This window comes from Rhinoderma darwinii, chromosome 2 (assembly GCF_050947455.1).
Source record: "Rhinoderma darwinii isolate aRhiDar2 chromosome 2, aRhiDar2.hap1, whole genome shotgun sequence".
NCBI classification, from domain to species: Eukaryota; Metazoa; Chordata; class Amphibia; order Anura; family Rhinodermatidae; genus Rhinoderma; species Rhinoderma darwinii.
Window position 1 is genome coordinate 409,218,026 of NC_134688.1, and position 21,648 is coordinate 409,239,673.

The following is a 21,648-nucleotide window of genomic DNA, read 5'->3' on the forward strand; positions in this document are numbered from 1 at the left end:
TATTTCAGGGCTATGTCTTTAGTCCACAGAGTTTACAATCTAGTTTCATTTTAAGAACGAAAGAAAATAAAGTGAAACATGTCAATGCTGTGAGTTTAAACTGGATTTCTGCTACCGTTAAGTTCCTATGAAGGGCCTGAGGCCCACAGCAGGAGGGGCAATCATATTCCACAATATATCTGTCCTTTTGTATCGTAATAAGACTCCAAATAGCATGCAAAAAGTTGTAAAGTTTTTCTTTTTATGAATAAAGCCAAATTTAAAAAGACCTCCAATGTTGGTTTAAAGGGTTGTCTGTTGCTCACTGATCCTGTTTTTCATGAAATGCAGACACAATAGAACCCTCTTTCAGACACACATTTTGCCAAAATACTGGTTGGCAGCAAGGACACCAAGTTTACGTGACCGGATATGTTCAGTCAATCTGTTTTTACCCGCTTACAAAATTAGGGTACAAGCGCAAGTTAAAAAGGGGATTATATAAGATTTAAAAATTGATGGTCTATCGCTGCATCATAGTCGACTGGGTCTGTGGGGTGCCGGTGGTATCAGTTATAAGATGGATCCAGCAGAGCATTATGGCTTCTGTTATAAATAGAAGCCATAATGTGAAACATAGCCTAAACCTACATATATTGGGTCCACTTCCCTATGTCTTTCTGTAAATACACCTCTCCATTCCCAAGTGAGCAGGCTCTTCCAGGTGTGATGTAAGAGCTGTGTACCGAGTCAAATGCCTCCCCTATGATGCTCCAACTGCATGCAGCCGTACACAGAGAAATTGCAGCTGCGTACCCCATCTCCCCTTTTCTTCTATTTGCTGAATCACTGCAGATAGTTTGGTGGCCCATATTTACAGAGAGGCTGCAGGCAAATGCAAGCTGCTGGAAGGCAAGGAAGAAGCCAATTTCTCCAAATATATAGAGAAAAAAAAAAAAAAGGTATTTATCACATTTGTAGCATACATTAGGTCAACATTTTATTGCACCCTTCTAAAATTACAATCTGGCACCCCAAAAATAGCACTCTTTACCCTACGAGGCATCAATGCAGCAGCCTAGGAAAGCAACTGTACAGTACTTGAATTTATAAGTACAGCTTTTGTTTGGGGGGGGGGGGGTATATCTAAGAAAAAAAGAGCTGTGGACATAGGCTTTATTAAAAAAAAGGTATATATATATATATATATATATTATATAAAATTCCAAAACTATTCTTGACTTCTTGCCATTTGTTAGGACAAGATTATATTAAGACTGTTGTTTGGGACCTTAGAGTTCAGCTGACTTATAAACTTACGGTTTTCAAGGTAAATGGTTATCTAGGAGATCAGTAGCCAAGAAAGTCGAATTTTGAACGCAGCAGGCGTCAAAATGAATAATTCTTGAACTGGTCCTACATAACCAATGCATAGCCACCTGTAAAGCTAGGTTGTGCCGAGCTGCAACTCGCTTTAGGACATTTAACACGAAGGGGAATTCAATTGAAACACTATTGGCAACAATAGGGTGCAACCTTATGTGCAGATCTAGCACTCTAATGGCTGACCGATGTCACTTTCTTCTGGTGGAGAATCTCCATAATACTATGGAGCCATCAGCACTCCTTGCCGCCACCATGTGGTGCCTCCATTTAGAAGCACACGAAGTGCCTCTTGCTCAATAGTACTTTGCCACAAGGACTGTGCGCCTCCATGCAGATGCCTCTGCATGTACCCCTAGGTCGGCTTCAGGCATAATTTTAGCATCTGTATTACAAATCCAAAACTCTGACCTTGCATTTCTAAGGAACCGAGATTAGAATGCCATAGGGCTCTACAGTGCTCTAAGGTTCAGTTCAAACCAATGGAAGTCCAGGTCTTTTGGCTCTCATATGGATGTTTAAATGTGGCCAGACTGGCAATGGGGTGGTGGATATAAGGCGAATATCCATTTCAGACAGTTGCAGCTTGACTTAAATTTTAATAGGCAGCTACTATAAAACTGTACATCACAAAAGAAATAGGTGAGTCTAGATGAGCAAGAATAGATTTCAATTTATTAAACAGGCAAAAACGGATATTAGTTGGTCATGTATAAAGGATAAATATTGGCAATTTCAAAGGGATGATATATTCCAGATCTTGCAATATCAATGGAGACTTATATTTAGAAAAACAACAAATATGAGTCTTTATACAGATTCATCAAAAAGTTCTGTATTTTGAGTAGTCTGGCTTCCCAGAACAAAACACAAAACCATATGGTCAATTCAGACCCATTAGTCCTTCCATAACACATTCCATAAGTTGTACCAAATGACCTCCACTTAGGATTCATGAGCTCTCCCTTCTTTGAGTCAACATCTTATTTTGGGATGGAACCTTTAGCAATTAGCTTAAGTTCTGGCACGAACGATTGTTCTTTTCTCTTTCTTGGAGAGCCTGGTTTGGGGTTACGGACTAACCCCAGGAAGAGGGGCAGGCCTGTGATATCATCAAACAAGAAATACAAGAATGGACGATTAATGCTAAAAGTAGACAAGGAGCGTGACATAACAGAGGCTGTGGCTGCAGCAGCTTCAACTCCTTCCTCGTTCATCTGCAATACGGACTGATGTTCAACACTGGATACAAACAACGACTCCTCTGAAATCCCTTTCAAATTTGGATGACTAAACAATTGTCCAAGTCCTAAAATAAAACAAAATATTTGTATTATATGAAATAGAACACAATGCATAGGATTTTCTGAAGAAGTCTTAATACCATCAATGTGAATTGCAACCCCATATAATTATTGATCTATTTTTCATCAAATTTTAGAGATTTTCCTAATTAAGCTTTCAGAATTGCTTGAGTTAGGTACAAAGCCATTGTGGAATATATTATATATATACACCGAGAATCTTGTTAACTTCGGCGGACGCTGGTTCTTAGCGAAACATGGCAGGGGGCTCCGATTGTTTTAAATTATCCACAATCCAGTGTGTACATTGGACTGGGATCTGAAGACCGCACTAACATTCAACCATTTATTGGTGGAATGCTGTACTAACGTACTGCTCAATTGCAGACTGACATGTATCATGGAAAAGAAAAAGGAACTTTGATCCAGCACTGATCTTTAAAAGGATACTGTTCAATTTTATTTACAAACAAATTAAAACCTCAAGATGCAAGAACAGGTGGTTGGTAATGACAGTTTGCTACATACAGAATACAGATGTTGCAGAAAATCCACAGCAGAATACAATAGCAGCAAAGTGGCTTAGATCTAACAAATCTCATCCACACGCTGCGTAAATACTTAGCGGAAAAAATGCTTAGAAATGGACAAGCGAAACTTCATTATGCAGCACGTCAATTATATTTGCGTAAACACTGCTTGTTTGTTGCGGATTTTCCCCAAAAAATTCAATGGGGAGGTAAAACCTGCAACAAATAGCAGTTATTGCATTTTTTTGGCGGCAGCACCGCAGCGATTCTGCCGCAAAGAACGCAACACAGAAAGAAAAATAAATTAACTAGAAATCTGTTTCTTCTTCCAGGTCAGCATCCTGGGATGAAGTTTTGTTCCATGTGACTGCTGCAGCCAATCCCAGGCTGTAGCAGCGGTCAAATGGGATGAAACGTCATCCCAGGAGGCCGGCCTGGATGGCATCCCAGGAGGCCGGCCTGGATGGCATCCCAGGAGGCCAGCCTGGATGGCATCCCAGGAGGCCAGCCTGGATGGCATCCCAGGAGGCCAGCCTGGATGGCATCCCAGGAGGCCAGCCTGGATGGCATCCCAGGAGGCCAGCCTGGATGGCATCCCAGGAGGCCAGCCTGGATGGCATCCCAGGAGGCCAGCCTGGATGGCATCCCAGGAGGCCAGCCTGGATGGCATCCCAGGAGGCCAGCCTGGATGGCATCCCAGGAGGCCAGCCTGGATGGCATCCCAGGAGGCCAGCCTGGATGGCATCCCAGGAGGCCAGCCTGGATGGCATCCCAGGAGGCCAGCCTGGATGGCATCCCAGGAGGCCAGCCTCCTAGGATAACATTTCATCCCATGTGACTGCCGCTGCAGCGGTCTCCTGGGATGACACCTCATCCCAGGAGGCCTGCCTGCTACCAGGCTGGCTAAATGCTGCAGTTTTCCACAGCGGACATTCCGGATGATAAACTGCACCACAGTGAGGTCCAGGTGTCACCTTGTTCTCATTGGTGAAGCTCCAGAGGAGGAAAGCAAAAAACACACAAACCCTGGTCTAAAATGCAGAATTTAGAGAATTAAAGTAGTGATACAATTTATGAAATTTTCAAGTTGTGAAGCCCTAGCCTTTAACAATTTAACAGATGTGTCGAGGGTTAACCAGGTTTATATGAATTTGCATATGCATCACTTGAAGCAGTGGATCTCAGGTGCAAAAGCTATATTGGAGTACACCACCTGGTATGACACTTTTTTGTAAGGGTGTTCACACGGATTATTTGCGGACGTAATTCGGGCGTTTTCCGCCTCGATTTAAGTCCAAAAATGCGGCTCGATAGCGTCGGCAAACATCTGCCCATTCATTTAAATGGGTCTTACGATGTTCTGTTCCGACGGTCATTTTTTTTACGCCCCACTGTCAAAAGGCGGGGTGTAAATAGACGCCCGCGTCAAAGAAGTGCCTGTCACTTCTTCAGATGTAAATGGAGCCGTTTTCGTAATTGACGCAGGGAAAAAGCGCCTCAACATGCCATTACGGCTGAAATTACGGAGCGGTTTTCTCCTGAAAACAGCCCCGTAATTTCAGCCGTAACGGACGCTGCCATGTGAACATACCCTAATAGTGTCAAAACTGCAGTAGTTTTTTTTAAAAAATTGCACGGTTTGGCCAGGATTACGAATACTGCGGCAAAAACGCTAGGAAAGCCATGAATAAAATTACTCAGGAATAACCATTTGGGGTACATTTACATATCTACAACATTTATAGCGTATCCAAATGCTGCGTAAAAATTCAGAGCAGAAACTCACCCGCGGTGCATATTTTTCGGACCGCTGCACATCAATTCCTGCTGCGGAAAATGGACTGTTTTTCACGAGAGGTCACCATCTTCTAGAATTGTCAAAAACACAGCAATACACACCATTTTCTGCAGTCAAAAATGCAGGAAATTGTGCGTTTTTCGCCGCAGTGGAATACCTGCTACTTTCAATGGAATTGCTGCAGAAATTTGCTGCAACAATTCTGTTACGTGTGGACAAGCCCCAATAGAGTGGAACTACAATACCATACACCCCATTGACAGGTGTGTTTTTTGTTTTTTTAAGAATTCAGCCATGTTTTTCTAATCCTGGACAGCGCCAAGTACAGCTTTGCATAGTGGGGAAGTTACAAAGCTGAAATGTCAAACATACCTACACTCATTTTCACAAGTCCTACTAGGAATATAGATAGACCTGGTTACGACTGCCACTTTACTACTCTTTTAGCTAGTTCACTGATAAAAATACTTCTGCTAAGGTTAAGAAGTCTTACCAAGGTTGGATAGGATGTGACTAAGTTCCAGTTTAAAATCCAGATTCAGTTTTGGAACTTTTAAGACTGTTGGTTTCTCTTTAGGGAATCTTTGATAAAGTTCAGATCTATTCAGGTTATCCAATATTCTTGAAATATTCCAGTTCGTCTGGAGAGGCATGACTACAACAAAACTCATGTTTCCTTTAAAAGGTAATCTGGCCACCTTGAAGAAAAGGAACAGATCAAGTACAATTATAGGGAACTATTTTATATGTAAAAACAACGTTACTTACAAGACATTCAGAATGCAACTTGCATAAAGTGTACTACTGTTCTAAACAATGACATTTTCTGAATATGTTCCAATAATAGCAGAACTGGAGAAAATATTGCATAAGTGTGCTAATGGATAAAAATAAGGGGGGGGGGGTTGGGGAGATATGGACATGCTCGAACAGGAGTGCATTGTAACCCATCATAACATTAAGTGCAGGTAGGATTTTATGATCCATTTCTTTTAAGTTTCTTCACTCTTGCTGTACACTGCAGCTCTTTACATTAGTGGCTATGCAGTAGGGTCCCTAGGCTTGGGCACTGGTGGCATATGCAGATATAATTTAAAGCGTGCAAAGCAATCGCATGTCAGAGAGGTAGCCTGCAGCAGGTAGGCACGGGCCGACATTGGGTCAATCGGTGGCTGTCACAGAAGGCATGTAGTGCAAGAGCTAGGAGCCCAGGCAGCAAACGCTGCAAAAACACATCAAATCTGAAAGCCGCCTTAATGCCGATCTGGGAGAGATAGAAAAGGAAAAGTTAACTACACTCAGAAGAGGTCACCTGTGAGTCATTGGAATTCATGGTTTATTCCAGTATTGCATCTTAGTACTGTATTATTTTTTGGTATATGGTGGTAATAATGGACCATATTACAGTGGTACGAGTTATGTCCTAATGGGACAAATTATTTAGGGGTGGTGTTAAAGTGGAACACAATGGGGGAAAAAATAAAATAAAATTGTGCTGCTACAGAGTATCCTACCCTTACATTGGAAGCATCACATCCCCAGTATGGTGTCGTTTGGTTAAGAGCAGCTGTAAGTTAATACAGAGGCCAGAGTCATGAGTCCGCTGTATTCATAAGAGCACTCCACCCTCCTTTCCCCACCATTGACTGACAGTCCGCTATGAAAGAATACAGTGGTTGTCATTTGGTTAATGGCAATCTACCTGAAGTTCCCATCAGCAAGCTGTGCAAAACAGTCTATAGTTTGCATATGGGAGGGCAAAAGACTAGAGCATGGGTGGCAAACCCAAGATAAGTTACGGGCATGTACTGTATCCTCTGGTGGCCTAGGACAGGAGGGGAGGTTGTGTAGAGCCGCTGATTGACATCTAGAGCACAACTGCACTGACTGATCTGTTTTGACTGTGGTCTAGTAAATGGTGACTGTAAAAGAATAGGTCAGTTCCTTCAGTCAGAAGTATATGTAGGGCAATACTCAAAGACGAGACTGCTGTAGGGTTTAAACATTGTGAACAGGGCCTTTAGAGGTCCTCCTGTTACTGTCTTGTGGCAGGAGATTCACGTTAGGTTTATATTTAGAGTCTACATGGGGGACCAAAAAATAAATAAAAATAGAATGGTGTTGGAATTTTTGCAAATACGATTTACAGCAATATTCCTCCAATTTACAGTGGTACCTTAGCACTAAAGACAATATCCCAGAACTGCTGATTGGAACTCAGGGATCTAATATACATTAGAATTTGTAAAATCTGAATATTCAGCGATATATTTTGTGCACTTACCTGACTGTCCAGCTTTTCATGTACAAAATAACTAAGTGGATACTTTGCTGAATGCATCATCTCCACCAACACAGTCTCCTCCTCATTTACGTTGAACACATCTGGCATCGTTTTAGAAGGGTCAAACCTATTTCTCCAAATCCCTGTGCAAATAGACAACGTATTAAAACGGTCAGTTGTACTTGCCATGAGGCAATTTTAAAATAGAACTTCATACGCTGCCATTTCCCTTAAGCCTATCTTATCTAACCATGTATGGTCCCATTTCATACTTTATAATAATTGTGCCCCAGAGAAGGAAGGGGCAAAGTCAGCAGCGCTGTTTGTGGTTTCGTTTAGTCTATTTAATGTACTTATATTTATATGGTGCCAACAAATTTTACAGTGCTGTACGCAGAAACAAGGACATGTGCAGCGATTGCCACATATGAATAAACCACTGTCCTCCTTCCCCCAAGACTAGACAGAAACCTGGGGTCTGACTGTGTCCAAGTTTGTCTTTCCTTTTGGCGGCAAGAATTGCGTTGCTTGCTCAACAGTCTTTGCCGTCAAAAGTAACTTAAAACTGACGGAACCCCCAATGCCGTGCTGAACGGCAGAGCGATTACAACCTTACTAGTAGGTTAAGCATCTTCTTGTAGAATTGGTCAAGCTGGGATTTTTCAAATAGTATAAGGAGAATATAGACTGGCTTGCTTTCATATAACAGCAGAAGGTATAATCATTTTTTTTTTTTTTTTTTAAAAAGGAGTTCAAAATTTAGATTTGACAAGTCATTTTCTATGATATACTATATTTTATAGACTTATGCTTTTCCTTCATAGGTTATTGACCGGTCAGTCCGTGATACAGACTTTGCATGCATTAACGCTATACAGGGCAGCTCACTCTGTGGCTTGCATTCAGTACAGTCGAGCTACTGTAATGCTTTTACTTATCAAACTTGTGTATAGAGTATGTAACAAGGAGAGTAAGTTACCTTTGAAATGTATAGCATTGAGCAGCATTAAGACAACATTTGCTGGGATGTTGGAGAGAAAGTTTGGGAGTTTTCCTCCGGTGGCATTCTTAACCCAGTTGTTTATAGCCACAAGGTTCTGATGCATATTCCTTTGGAGTTTCACAGGTTTTGTTCCATATAGCCTCTCAGATCTTCTTAGGAAATTTGTTTTAATATGTAATTCTAAGGGAGAGAAACCAATAATATCAATGTTACACATTGTGACCGATCACAGATTAATAGTAATGTTGTAGGACATATGGATAAGGAGTTTTTCATGTCCCATCTTTCATCCAACAACTATGTGAAACTTCTTTCAATTGTCTTTTTTAAGTCCATACATTTCTACCCCCCCCCCCTACACTACTGATACCCTAGGCAGCACATGTTCCTCCTCTTTATAAAATGTAGAAGAAAGAAAGTAAAAACCATGTTTAGAGATTGCCTCTGTTAGATTTTTAATGGTATGTGGAAGAACTTCCACCCTTGAAGGGGACTTTTTCCGGTTTATAATCAGCCAGTAATAGTCTCTGTATACTTATGCCTGGTGTGGGGTAATTTTCCTGTGCACTGTGCCTTTAGCATGTGATGTCAGCAATGCAGTTTCATCATCCTAGGTGGCGCAGTGCAGGAGGAGAGGCCTGTCTAGCCTGCTGTACTTGTTACCAGTCCAACATAGTGTACTTTTGCACTGTGGTGTTATCTTTTCCTTTGTATAGTCAGTGTGATGGCTGGTTGGCTTGATCCTAAATTTTAGCGACGGCTAGTACAGACCAGGCAGTTTTTTCCTGCACTGCCTCCCCAGAACAGTGAACGGGACGTGCAGCATGGCTACGCCACATCCCCACGCCCTGGGCAGAACTTATCCTTTGAACAAGGCCTGGCAGGAACACTGTTTTAGCGTTAGGCTGGGTTTCCACGTAACGTAAACGCTGCAGAGCTTCCACAATGGAAATCTGTGCAGAAATTCCACAGCATTTATAGAAGTTACAAAGTGAATGAGATTTTGAAAATCTCACGCCCATGCTGCAGAAAAAAAAAAAAAGATACAAGACACCGCAAATTGATTTTCCGTTTTGGATGCAAAAACCGCAACAGAAAGCAAAGTGTTGCGACGTGTTTGCAGTGATTACTCTGCAAACAAAAAAAAAAAAACAAAAAAAAAAAAAAAAAACACCCATGCTTACACAGAAGTCGGTTTCTTCATCCAGTCTGGCCTCCTAGGAGGACATTGCATCCCCCATGTGACTGCTGCAACATCATCCAGAGAGGCCAGACCGGACAAACACAGGAGGGACATGTCGCCATGACGGCGGCCTAGGTAAGTATGAGTGTTTTTGTACCGCTACTTTCTGCAGTGGAAAATCAGTCCGGAAAAAAATAAAAAACACTGCAGCGTGGTGTGTTTTTTCGGACTGAATGTACTACGGGTTCTAGGTCGGATACGCTGTGCAGTTTTTACGCAGCATATCCGACCCATGGGAACCCGGCCTTAGGGTAGAATATTTGGAGTAAATCTGGGCTGTGCTACTGAGAGAAAGAGCTGCTGCAGAGTGGTGGAGTGTTGAATAGCTGTGAGAAATGCTGAGGTAACAGCACCATGGTTGAGCCCATGTGTGGTCTAGGAGAGAGTCACGGGTGATGGGTAGAAGACTCCCCATAGTGGAGTGCAAGAGTCGTGTGAGCAGTGGAGGGTAAGGGCAGGGAGCCTTCCCACATGGACAACCACAAGCCAGGTGGGGCCTACTAGGTCTTAAATTGCCAGACCAACAACTGTATCAGGGAGGGGTGCCTTGGCCCTGTCCGCAAAAGCAAGTAGTCTACCAGTCATCTGACTGCCTAAAGAGTGTCCAACGCTTGTGCTTTTCAAATTGAGACAAACTGTTTAGAATTTCCCGGCTGTGGCAATTTGGGGTAAAAAAAATAAAAAATATCTGGTATAGTAAAGTTAGAGTTGGTGACCAAATCAATGCTGTAACACATGGATGGGGGGGGGGGGGGGGTTGTACACCACCAGGGTCCACCTTAAAAATGGATACTGTGTAGACTCTGGAAGATTGTGGATACATGTGAAAAATGTTCATAAATGGTAGTCTAGAAGGCCATATTGTTAACTAAATGGTCAACTTACACAATATAGAAATGTATGCATGGAAGAGAGGAAGATCACGAAAAAAAAAACAAAAAAAAAAAAACCTCAAAGCAAATGTGTCTCCAAGTAACACGCACCTTTCTTGACGTACAGGCGAGTAGCTACACTTAACGAAGTTTTCACCAGCCTCTTTAACACTTCATGATACTTCTCGTGAAGACATTTTATTGACTCCACATGGAGTGTCTCCAGTATCTTCTTTTCAGTTTCATTCTCAGCACCTAAATATTAAAGGGATCTGTTAATATTGTCCAATTACAGAAATATTTGAATATCTTACTTCAAAAGTGAAAAATCCCTTTACCTCAGGAAAAACGGACTGGACATTACTATTCAAAATATTCTTGGAGAACATTATGTATTTTGTCAAAGAGCACATCATTATTCGTACCCTTTAAATTTGTTCTTGTGTAAAACCTGGCCAACTATGGAACCCTTGTTTTTTTTTTCAAAGTCCTCTGGAAAGGTCTTCTGAGAGGATATTGCATATGTAATGCAATGGCAACAGTTTAGGGGGATGTTTAGTAGACAACTGATGCCCATAAAAAAAAAAAAAAAATAAATGCAATTCAAAAGCCATCAGAAAGACACCCTGGTTAAGAGACCACTGTTGGAGTGACTGCTGGTAATGTAGCCTTGAGCCAATCAGAAACTGGTCCTACAAACTGTAACCCAGCATGTTAGCACTGAATTTGTAGACTTAGGCTTTGTTTACATCTGTGCCGAGTTGTATTATGTTCCTGTTTCGTCACAGGAACAGAACAGAGAAAAAAAAAAGCTATCGCATCACAGACACCAACGGCGCCTGATGGAACCCATTGACTTTAATGGGTTCCCGTGAGGATGTCTGTCATTCTACCATATGAGATGGCGCATCATGATGCGCTATTTCTAGCATTTTTCACCAGATCTGCGATGGAGGCCGCTAACAGAGCCTCCAATGCAGGTGTAAACAGGAGTCTAAGAGTACCCACACACGTAGCAGATTTTCTGCATCGAAACTAGAGCAAAATCTGCACGTGTTACTGCCGTTTTCACCCTTTCTGCATTGAATGGAGCGAAGTACGCAATGGAGATTCAGAACAGAATGAGACTGCTGCCAATCTGAAAATCCACGCATGCTCAGATTTGTGTGGAAAACGATCAAAATCGTGACAGAAAATTTACTATGTGTAGGGGAGGGGTTGTCTAAGGCAGATTTTTTTAAAGGCACACAATCATTTTGCTCATGTCAATCATAAAACATTTACCATATGTAACAGTGTCTAATCTCTATGGGAACGCACAGTTAAGTCATTACCTAGTGTCAGCTGTAAGAGACCAAGAGCGATGCTAAAAGGGGACACTACTACATTTGGATTATGAGTTTCCACCAGGACTTCTTTCAGAAGGTCCTTGCTAAATGCATTCATTGCCTGTCTAAAGGTTTGCATGTCTGCATGGGACAGCTCCCCTTCACACTTTTCAGATGATGAGGATGCTGGGTCGTCATCTTCATGCGAGTATTCATCATTCTGAGGCGCTGCCGTTTGGTCAGCTTCCGTATTTTCTACTGGTGCTGCTGTAGAAGTTGTGAAGAACTCTGTTAGATGAGGATAGAGATCTGACAAGCTGTCTGAGGTAGAGTCTACAACACTTGAGTGTGTAGTTTCGGGAAGAGGAGTTGTATGAACAGGCGTGGTTGCTGTTGTATCCGTAATACATTCTTCAATACTCACTTCCTGTACAAACAAGTAAAATAAATATAGTTAAAATTAAATGCAACCTTAAGCCATTGTCTTGCAGACAGGCTGTTCCTATTTATCATTAGCTTTACTGGTAATATAGGCGACAGATTATTGTTGGGCAATAAACCAAGTAGAAACCTTTGGGATCCACAGTCTCGTCCATTACAAAGATTGACTTGACAGAAGTTGCAGGCCAACATTGCACAAAAAGTTCGCGATTGTCAAAGTAGTCTGCAACTTTGCCATAGGGACATATTGATGTCATGACAAGTCCCAGCTACCGCGCCGGTCAAATGCAGACAATAAACCCACCACAAAAGTGTGTGTGTGTGTGTGTGTGTGTGTGTGTGTGTGTGTGTGTGTGTGGGGGGGGGGGGGGGGTTTAGTAGTTGCTACTTTATACACAATGACCATTGTGTTCTACATAATAGGACCCCAGTTTTTGTTGTTTTTTTTTTAAACACATACGGTCAATGTTGCTCACAGTGAACAATTATATTCCAGCTTTTATTTTTCTAAGGCCACTTTCACACACTTCAATGGTCCATACCCCTTCCACAGAAATCAAATTATAAAAATATTTCTGCCCATAATATTTCAGGCCTTCACATCAGCATGGAGTTCTGTTCCATCTTTCCATCGGAGGAACCCACGAACTGATAGTCAAAACGGAAACCATAGCTTCCGTTTGCATTACGATTGATTTCAAGAGTAATGCTTCCGTTGCAAGTAGTTTCCGTTTGTCTCTGTTCAGTAAGGCTCCTGTTTTTTTAGCGGAAACTGTAGTGTAGTCGACTAAGCTATGGTTTCTGTTTGCCTTTCCGTTAGTTTCTGACGGAAAGCTGCAGTGGAACCCGTGAACAAAAACCAACGCTGATGTGAACGAGGCCTTAAAACCTATGTAGCAGAATAATTATAAAAAAATATTAACCCCTTCTGGCTTTGGCCACTTTTGACCTTTGAGAGCCGCATTTTTTAAATGACAGACATCACTTTGTGTCTCGTGACACATTGGACTTTGTTACGGTCAAAATATGCTCGATACATTCAGTATTTAATTGTGAAAAATACCAAAAGGTTGTGAAAAATTGCAAAAAATAGCATTTTTCTAAATTTAAATGTATCTGCTTGTAAGACAGGCAGTTATACCACATAAAATTGTTGCCAACTAACATCCCCCATATGTCTACGTTAGATTGGCATCGTTTTTTGAATTTTTTTTTATTTTTCTAGGACGTTATAAGGCTTAGAACTTTAGCAGCAGTTTCTCTATTTTTACAGGAGACTTATACACACACAAACGTCAGTTTTGCGCGCGTAAAAAAAAAAAAAAACAAAAAAAAAACTGCGTTGCAGTTCCATGTGACATCCGTGTACGGCGTGCATCTTTTTTACGCGTGTATGTCATCCGTAAATCACGCAAGTGAACAAAAAAAACCTGGAGGTTTCACTCTCCATTTCTTTAGCAACCGTTGCATGAATCACGGACATCACACGGATGTGCGTCCGTGATTACGCACCCATTGACTAGCCAGTTATGGCTCTCCAAATGTAGTGAAACAAAAAAAAAAAAAAAACTTGTTTTTTTTAAAGTAGTATATATATTAAATATTCTATATAGCTTTATTACCGTAATCGTATTGAACCACAAAATTAAAAAAAAGTTTAGTTGTTTTTACCACACCGTGAAAGACGTAAAAACGGAACCCAACAAATAAAATGGAGGAATTGTTTTTTTCCAATTTCAGCCCACAAATAATTTAAAAAAAAATTTCCGCTTAAAGTACATTATATGGTATGTTAAATGCTACCAACAGAAACTCCTCCCGCAATTTATAAGCCCTCACACCACGCGACGGAAAAATAAAGAGGTCATGGCTCTTGGAATGCGGGAAGTGAAAAACTAAATAAAAAATGGCTCAGACCTTAAGGGGTTAATATTGCTCACTTTTTTTAGTCCCACTAGGGGACTTGAAGGTCCAACTGTCAGATTTTATTTTTTTTCTAATACATTGCACTACCTATGTAGTGGATAGCAGGCAGATTATGCTTGGCCTCCTGTTGTCATAGCAGCAGTCGACAGCCCTGGGATTGCAGGGCAGAGCTGCCGATCTGCTGCCAACCATTAAGATGCAGCGATTGCTTTTGATCGCTGCAACTAAGGGATTAATGGCAGGAATCGGAGCCAACTGGTTCCTGCCATTACAGGTGGATGTCAGCAGTAACATACAGATGACAGCCATCGCTGATGATACCATCTTGCAGACGGCTATGGAAGCCTTTTAGGTGTTTTGAGGCGTAAACACTCCGAATGAGGGGGGGGTCAAGTTCTCATGACTAATACGAAAGGGGGGCCAGGGAAAGGGTCAGATTAGGGAATGTTATAGGCCTATCTAAATATGTGTTTTCAGTGCACATTTAAAACTGTGGTTGTTGGGAATTTATCTTATTGTCTGGGGTAGTGTATTCCAGAGGACTGGTGAAGCATGAGAAAAATCTCAGCGACGGGAGTGGGAGGCTCAGATTATGGAGGATTTTAATCAAAGGTCATTGGCAGAACGTAGAGCGCGAGTAGGCTGGAATACAGATATGAGGGAGGAGATGTAAGGAGGTGCAGCACTGTGGAGAGCTTTGTGGGCAAGAGTAAGGCTGGGTTCACACGACCTATTTTCAGACGTAAACGAGGCGTATTATGCCTCGTTTTACGTCTGAAAATAGGGCTACAATACGTCGGCAAACATCTGCCCATTCGTTTGAATGGGTTTGCCGACGTACTGTGCAGACAACAGTTCTTCATTGAACTCAATGAAGAGCAGCTCAAGATTTACAAGCGTCACAGACGCCTCGCATAATGCGAGGAGGAGCATTTACGACTGAAACGAGGCAGCCGTTTTCTCCTGAAAACAGTCTGTCTTTTCACACGTAAATGCCTGCTATCGTGTGCACATACCCTAATACGTTTGCACTGGTTGCCCATTCCCTTCAGTGTTAAATTTAGTGACTGGAAGAGGGTAGATGCGTTGGCATAGTGGTTGGTCAGAAAGATGAGCCTGGCTGCTGCATGAAGGATAGATTAGAGGGGGCAGAGTTTAGTGAGGGGGAAGACCGATCAGTCATGAGTTACAGTAGTCAAGACAAGAGTGAATCAGAGAGACAATGAGAGTTTTGGCTGTTTCCACAGTAAGAAAAGGGCAGATCCTGGAGATGTTTTTTGAGGTGAAAGGGAATATAGGTTAAATGATGAAAGTGAAGAGCGAGTGCAGGAGGGAAATCAATGATACTAGGGTACAGAGAGATCATATAATGCCGGATGTTGTCAATTTTAACTTTAAAATAAGTGGCCCAGTCTACAGCAATACAGAGATCTTTGATTGGCCTCTGTATTAGTCATCAGAACCGGACCCGTTCATTCAGCAGTAAACCCCCCCCCCCCCCCTCGCACTCCTTGAACCCTAAAGCACATCATGTCTGTCAAGCACAAATACTCACTGGTGACCGGCTCCTTCAGCTTTATGTGCACTAAACAATTTTTAGGAATGATGGCCGGCCACTGTACAAAACAAGCACATTACACAGTGCGTCACCCTTTTTCCTTAGATTGTAAGCTCATGTAATGTCTGATTTTGTCTGTACTTGTTCCCTCTGAATTGTAAAGTGCTGCAGAATATGTAGGCGCTATATAAAGATTATTATGCTGCAGAAACAACCCCATTCAGTTGTATGGAATGGATATTTGCAGAAAGTTCTGCAACAAATCTGCCACAAGTGAACAGGTCGCACTAAAGCGATCTCAGATACTTCGAATGCATCATAGGATAGCACTATTCGTCATGTCCTGGGTCAGCTGCAAGTACTAGTGTTTAAAAAAAATAAAATGGAAACCACAAGGTATGGATGCGTAAGATCAGATATCAGGACAGTCTAGTGCTGAAGCATACCGTGCCATCATCGTCCTTTGGTTGCAGAGTTTTATGGTAGGAACACACAGGGCAGATATGCTGCATAAAAGTACACAACGCAAAATGCAGGGAATGCCACCTGAGAAGCTGCACCAAATCGTGGTGCAGTTTTTCAGAGGGCTTGTCTGCTGCGGAAATACTGAATTAGTTTTTTTAGAAAGTTTATACTTAGGGTATGTTCACACGGCGGGGGTCCGTAACGGCTGAATTTACGGGGATGTTTCAGCCTGAAAACATCCCCGTAATTTCAGCCGTACCGGCATGTGCAGGCGCTTGAACGCCACGTCAATTACGGCCGTAATTAGCGCTGCTATTCATTGGAGTCAATGAATAGCGGCTCCAATTACGGCCAAAGAAGTGACAGGTCACTTCTTTGACGCGGGCGTCTATTTGCGCGCCGTCATTTGACAGCGGCGCGTAAATATACGCCTCGTGTGAACAGACAAACGTCTGCCCATTGCTTTCAATGGGCAGATGTTTGTCAGCGCTATTGAGGCGCTATTTTCGGGCGTAATTCGGGGCAAAAACGCCCGATTTACGTCCGTAAATAGGCCGTGTGAACATACCCTTACCACCTGGCCGTGGTCATGGTGTGGCACTTCCCCCTGTTCTGAGCGCAGCTGGGCCTCCTGAGATGACGCTGTAGTCCATGTGAACACTACAGCAGTCGCATGGAATGAAACATCATCCCAGTAGGACAGGCCGCACTCCGAACAGAGGATCATGTCACGGATTATGGCTGGGGATAAGTATAAGCTTTTTTATTAACGTGAGTTTTTTTGTGGCGGAATCACAGCATTTCTGCCCAAAAAAATAAATTAGTAGAACACATGGCTCTTTGTTGCGGCTTTTAACTCCCCATTGAATTCAAAAGGAGAACCCGCAACAGAAGAGCATTGATTCTGCAGCAAAAATTGACATGTGGATTAAAAACTGCATGTCAATTTAGAAGCAGTTTTCAGCTGATTTTATTTATTTAATTTTTTTTCCACACTGCAGACTTTCTGCATTGAAATCTTATGCGGAAAATCCAGTGTATACACGGTTTGTGTTCCTACCCTTAGGCCCTGTTCACCCAGCTCTTTTTGCAGGCAGAATAAAATAAAGTATCTGTCTCAAAATTCCATCAGGAATTTACCTGCCTGCATTTTCACCACAGCTTTCGCCCGCAAACACAACTTTCGCTGCCTCCCATTGATTTCAAGGGGAGGTCAGAGGTGGAACTGCAGCAAGAAAGAGCATGCCTTTTTTTGTTTTGTTTTTTTCAAACCACGTACGACTAACAGCCGCAAAAAAAAACGCCTCCGCTTCCACGGTCTGTTTCTACTGGACTGTGAAAACCAAATTCAACACTAGCCGGAGATCACCATACATGTTACCAAGTGTTATCTAAGGAATGTAAAACACTGGGAGAGGAGAGGGTTAGAGGGAGCTGGTTGGTGAAGGACAAATCTGGGCTTTTTAGTTGGTTACAATACTTTCTACCTAAATGCATATTGCCAACTAGAAAGTGTTTTTTTTGGGGGGGGGGGTTAGGTTTAAACAATGGCTTGGAGGGTGATCAGTAAGAACTTTCCTGCCCATGTCACCAACCACTATATGGATGAACTGTAACCCAGACGGAGCCAGGACCATCATCCAACGTCTGTGCCTGATGTAACTTCTGGTCTTTTAGTTGGATGAACACATGCCTAGAAATCTAGTGGAGATTTTTAGAACAGCAAACAGATAAAAAAAATGGGTTAGGAGAATTCCTGTTTATATGCCCACATCGGGCCTATGGACATCAGAGTGGGGGCTAGCAGTCAGGACCTTCCTTTATCGGGCCTCATGCACACTGTAGTATGCTGGATCCAAAACATCTTATCGTATGCTATAGGCTAATAATGTAACTCCGCTCTTCTACAGTGTCACACCGCAAGGAAACCAGGAAAATAAAACCTATTTGACTGAAAAAAATAAAATTGGCTATTTGTCTACAAAAAGTTTGTAGTCCTATTCTTAAAATACATCACATCAAGTGTTAATGGAGCATCAGTTAAGCAATAACCATATGTATTCATTACTAAACGTTAAATGAAACCGAATATGCAGATTAGGTGTCTAAATGGATAAGCAGTTTACAAGCGCTTAAGTAGTTTATTGTGGTCTCCATAAAAAACTACCCGGGTCGTCTCATAGAACAGCCGGTAATCTCCCGCAGTGGAGATAATTTTTTGGGGAAAGATGCAAATATTTGCATTTAGCAGATCGATTGGTCAACAGCAGAAAAGAACACAACTAAAACAAAGCGTTACACGGAAACCTGGTCAAACGTTGGCCTCCTACGATCATTAACCAAATCTACCCCCATGCAGCCACATACATGCCCTTGGTCAGCCATTAAAATATTACACAAACAGAAGATGCTTACATTTCCCCAAGGAGGACTTTGTGCCAAGTTGAGCCCTCAAAGAGGATAAAAAGCATGTCCAGCACAAATCAATTTGATCATGTAAAATAAGAAATGTACAAACATATTGTACTTGGCATTTCAGTTTGGGATTTAGATTTTACAATATTTAAAATTGCTAATTAGTCGCAGCCACACGCACAGATTACATTAAAGTCTACACTGGCAAAGTCATGTGCGACTTGCAACCAAAAAATAAAAAAACAGGTTTGAATTTTTTTTGCCCCCGTTGCGGTGAACTACATTTACAATCATTACTTGCGATCTTGAATGATATTCATAATAAAAGACAGACTTACAGCGGATGAACAGCATATACCAGCCAGGACCAGGAGGCAGACCACAACTTTATCCATTCTACTGGAAGAGAAGAGATCTTGTTTTATATGGATGTAGAAAAGAATAAAAGTACATAAAACTAACTGCTGTAGCCAGATCAGGTTATCATTAGACCGCAGCTCAAACAGCTCAGTAAAAACACAATGAACAATACAATAGTAACGCTGCTCTAACGTGCAGTAAAAAGGTGTAAGAGAACACCTCAACATCAAATGTGAACATGGCAGGTAGCGGGGTTATCATTGTGCCTCCACACCATCAATAAATATTTTCTAGCAGATTTGTTCTTGGAATGGGATCAAAATCCTATAATAACCCACCTGTTCCTGGTGCCCTGCAGTGTCTGTACCTCACAGGAAAAAGACTGAACGCAGGATCTCAGGATTTCAACACCAGTTCCTCCCACTTATGAAGTCACTAGTCCACCATCCACTACCTGTGAGAACTCAAACAAATACTTAGCTGCACAATCACCCAAATACAAGCACCTGGTGCACATTAGTAAAAGCATGCCAGGCCGTTCTAATTAAAACCCGATTAGGGTCTATTCAGACGTTGCAGTTGCTTTAAAAACGCAGAGAAAACTGCATTTGAAAACAGCATCTGTTATTACCACGATTTGGTACGTTTTTGAATAGGACCCACATCTAACTTGACAACAGGGCTCCCCCGACCTGCCTGGTGAGGCAGCGGCTACATTTAGGGGCAGAATCAATGAGGCGGCATCAAAATCGTGGTTTTCAGGTGTTTGGTTTTTATAGGTGAAACACATTTATTTTACAGTTTCACCTGTAAAAACCGCATGGGCGAAAATCACATTGCAAAACTGCAGCAACATTTGATGCGGTTTTTACAGCGTGACCAAAAAGTTTCATGGAAATTCACCCTGAAGGTATGTTCACACACAGAATCAAAAACAGCTGAAAATGACGGAGCTGTTTATCCGTTTTTGAAGCTGAAAAAGTTTTTTTTTTTAGGCGTTTTTGTAAGCCGTTTTTGGAGCTGTTTTTCCATTGACCCAATGAAAAACAGCTCCAAAAACATCTTAAGAAGTGACATGATCCTTTTTACGGGGCGTTTTTTTACACGCCGTTTTTTAAACCGGTGGCGTAAAAAAATGGCCTATCTGAACGGGACGCCGCTTTTCCCATTAAATTCAATGGGCAGATGTTTGTAGGCGTTCAGCTACGGTTTTTCAAGGCGTATTTAGTAGCGTTTACGTCCCAGAATACGCCTCAAAACATAGTGTGAACATACCCTGACTCTCCACTGGTTCTCCTCATGGATGTGGTGGACGTTTCACTAGGTGGGACGGTGGAGGGATGACCTCCATTCTGGAGATAGGTGCAGGTCCAGAGTTCGGACTGGCATCTTTCAGACATTCATGGCATATCCCATGGATACGCCATAACTGTCATAGATAGGAATAACCATTTGGGGTACATTTACATGAGTAATTTTATTCATGGCCTTCGTAACGGTTTTTACTGCAATTTTTGTAATCATGGCAAAACCGTGGCATTTTTTTAAATAAAAACTACTGTGGTTTTGACACGATTACAGAAAACACACAAAAAAAAAATCATGTAAATGTCCACTTAAGTTGCATTTAGATTTTTGGCCATGCAGTAAAAAACACATCAAAAATTGCGGCAAAACCACATGCAGTTTTACAGCGTTTTTCAATGCGGTTTTTGCCAGTGCAGTTTTTACGAGTGGAACTTGTGAAATAAATCTGTTTCACATGTAGAAATGCACGGGAAAAAACCGCATCGCAAACAGCGGCAATTTGTGTTAAAACCGCTTGCAGCATGCTACTGTTTTCTGGTAAAACAACGGAACCCATTAAAGTCAATGGGTTCCGTCGGGCGCCGTTCATGTCCGTCGTGTGACAGATCCGTTACTACCATTATTTTGGCTGTTCTGCTCCTATGAGTTTTTTGTAGGAGGAAAATCTGCCTCAAAATTCAGTTTGGAATTTTGAGGCAGATTTTGCTCTGCCTGCACGCCGATTTTCGCGGCGTTTTTCCAGGGTTTTTTGCCCGCGGCCATTGAGCGCCGCAGGCGAAATACGCTTTCTCTGCCTCCCATTGATGTCAATGGGAGGTCAGAGGCGTAAACGCCCGAAGATATGGCATGTCCCTTCTTTTTCACGCAAGACAATTTTTCAATGGGAGGCATTTTCGGACGTTTTTTGGCGCATTTTCCGATGCGGTTTCCGCGTAAAAAAAACCTCAGTGTGAACTCCCCCTTAGGCTATGTTCACACGGAGTATTTTGGGGGAGGAATATCTGCCTCAAAATTCTGTTTGGAACTTTGAGGCAGATATTCCTCTCCCTGCACGCCGATTTTCGCTGCGATTTTTGCGCTGTTTTTCGCCCGCGGCCATTGAGCGCCTCGGGCATAAAACAGCGCGAAATACGCTTTCTCTGCCTCCCATTGAAGTCAATGGGAGGTCAGAGACGGAAGCGCCCGAAGATAGGGCATGTCGCTTCTTTTTCCCGCGAGGCAGTTTTACTGTTCGCGGGAAAAAGACGCAGACGCCTCACATTGAAATCAATGGGAGGCATTTTCGGGCCGTTTTTGCCGAGTTTTGCGAAGCGGTTTCCGCGTCAAAAAACTCGGCAAAATACCCCGTGCGAACATAGCCTTAGGGTTCTATTCTTCTGGGTGCTTTGGTGTCCCTGTAAAAATATGAACTACATGGCTTCCATAAGGCTTGATACACGTGGCATATTGGG

At 42.2% G+C, this 21,648-nt stretch overlaps 1 protein-coding gene across 2 annotated transcripts; it reads right to left on the minus strand.

The window, feature by feature from the left end:
* Positions 1-2,015: 2,015 nt before the first annotated feature.
* Positions 2,016-19,288, minus strand: SERPINF2 (serpin family F member 2). 2 transcript variants are annotated; one of them, XM_075854170.1, is made up of 8 exons: positions 19,228-19,288; positions 18,868-18,925; positions 11,731-12,151; positions 10,508-10,651; positions 8,258-8,461; positions 7,279-7,421; positions 5,488-5,692; positions 2,016-2,671 (listed from the first exon to the last, which is right to left on the minus strand). In XM_075854170.1, the coding sequence occupies exons 2-8, from the start codon at positions 18,922-18,924 to the stop codon at positions 2,346-2,348; spliced, it is 1,500 nt and encodes a 499-aa protein (XP_075710285.1). In that variant the 5' UTR covers position 18,925; positions 19,228-19,288; the 3' UTR covers positions 2,016-2,345. The 2 variants fall into 2 exon arrangements, with proteins under 2 accessions (XP_075710285.1, XP_075710286.1); XM_075854171.1 differs by having other exon boundaries at positions 18,868-18,928; positions 19,228-19,274.
* Positions 19,289-21,648: the final 2,360 nt, after the last annotated feature.

Bases quoted from the DNA above. Each gene is read 5' to 3' on its own strand.
- SERPINF2 (XM_075854170.1), bottom strand. From the start codon at position 18,924: ATGGATAAAGTTGTGGTCTGCCTCCTGGTCCTGGCTGGTATATGCTGT. The intron at 8,462-10,507 runs GTGCGTGTTACT...TCTCTCCCTTAG, and splicing joins TCGCCTGTACGTCAAGAAAG to AATTACATATTAAAACAAAT. The intron at 2,672-5,487 runs GTAAGACTTCTT...GTTTTATTTTAG, and splicing joins TCACATCCTATCCAACCTTG to GACTTGGACAATTGTTTAGT.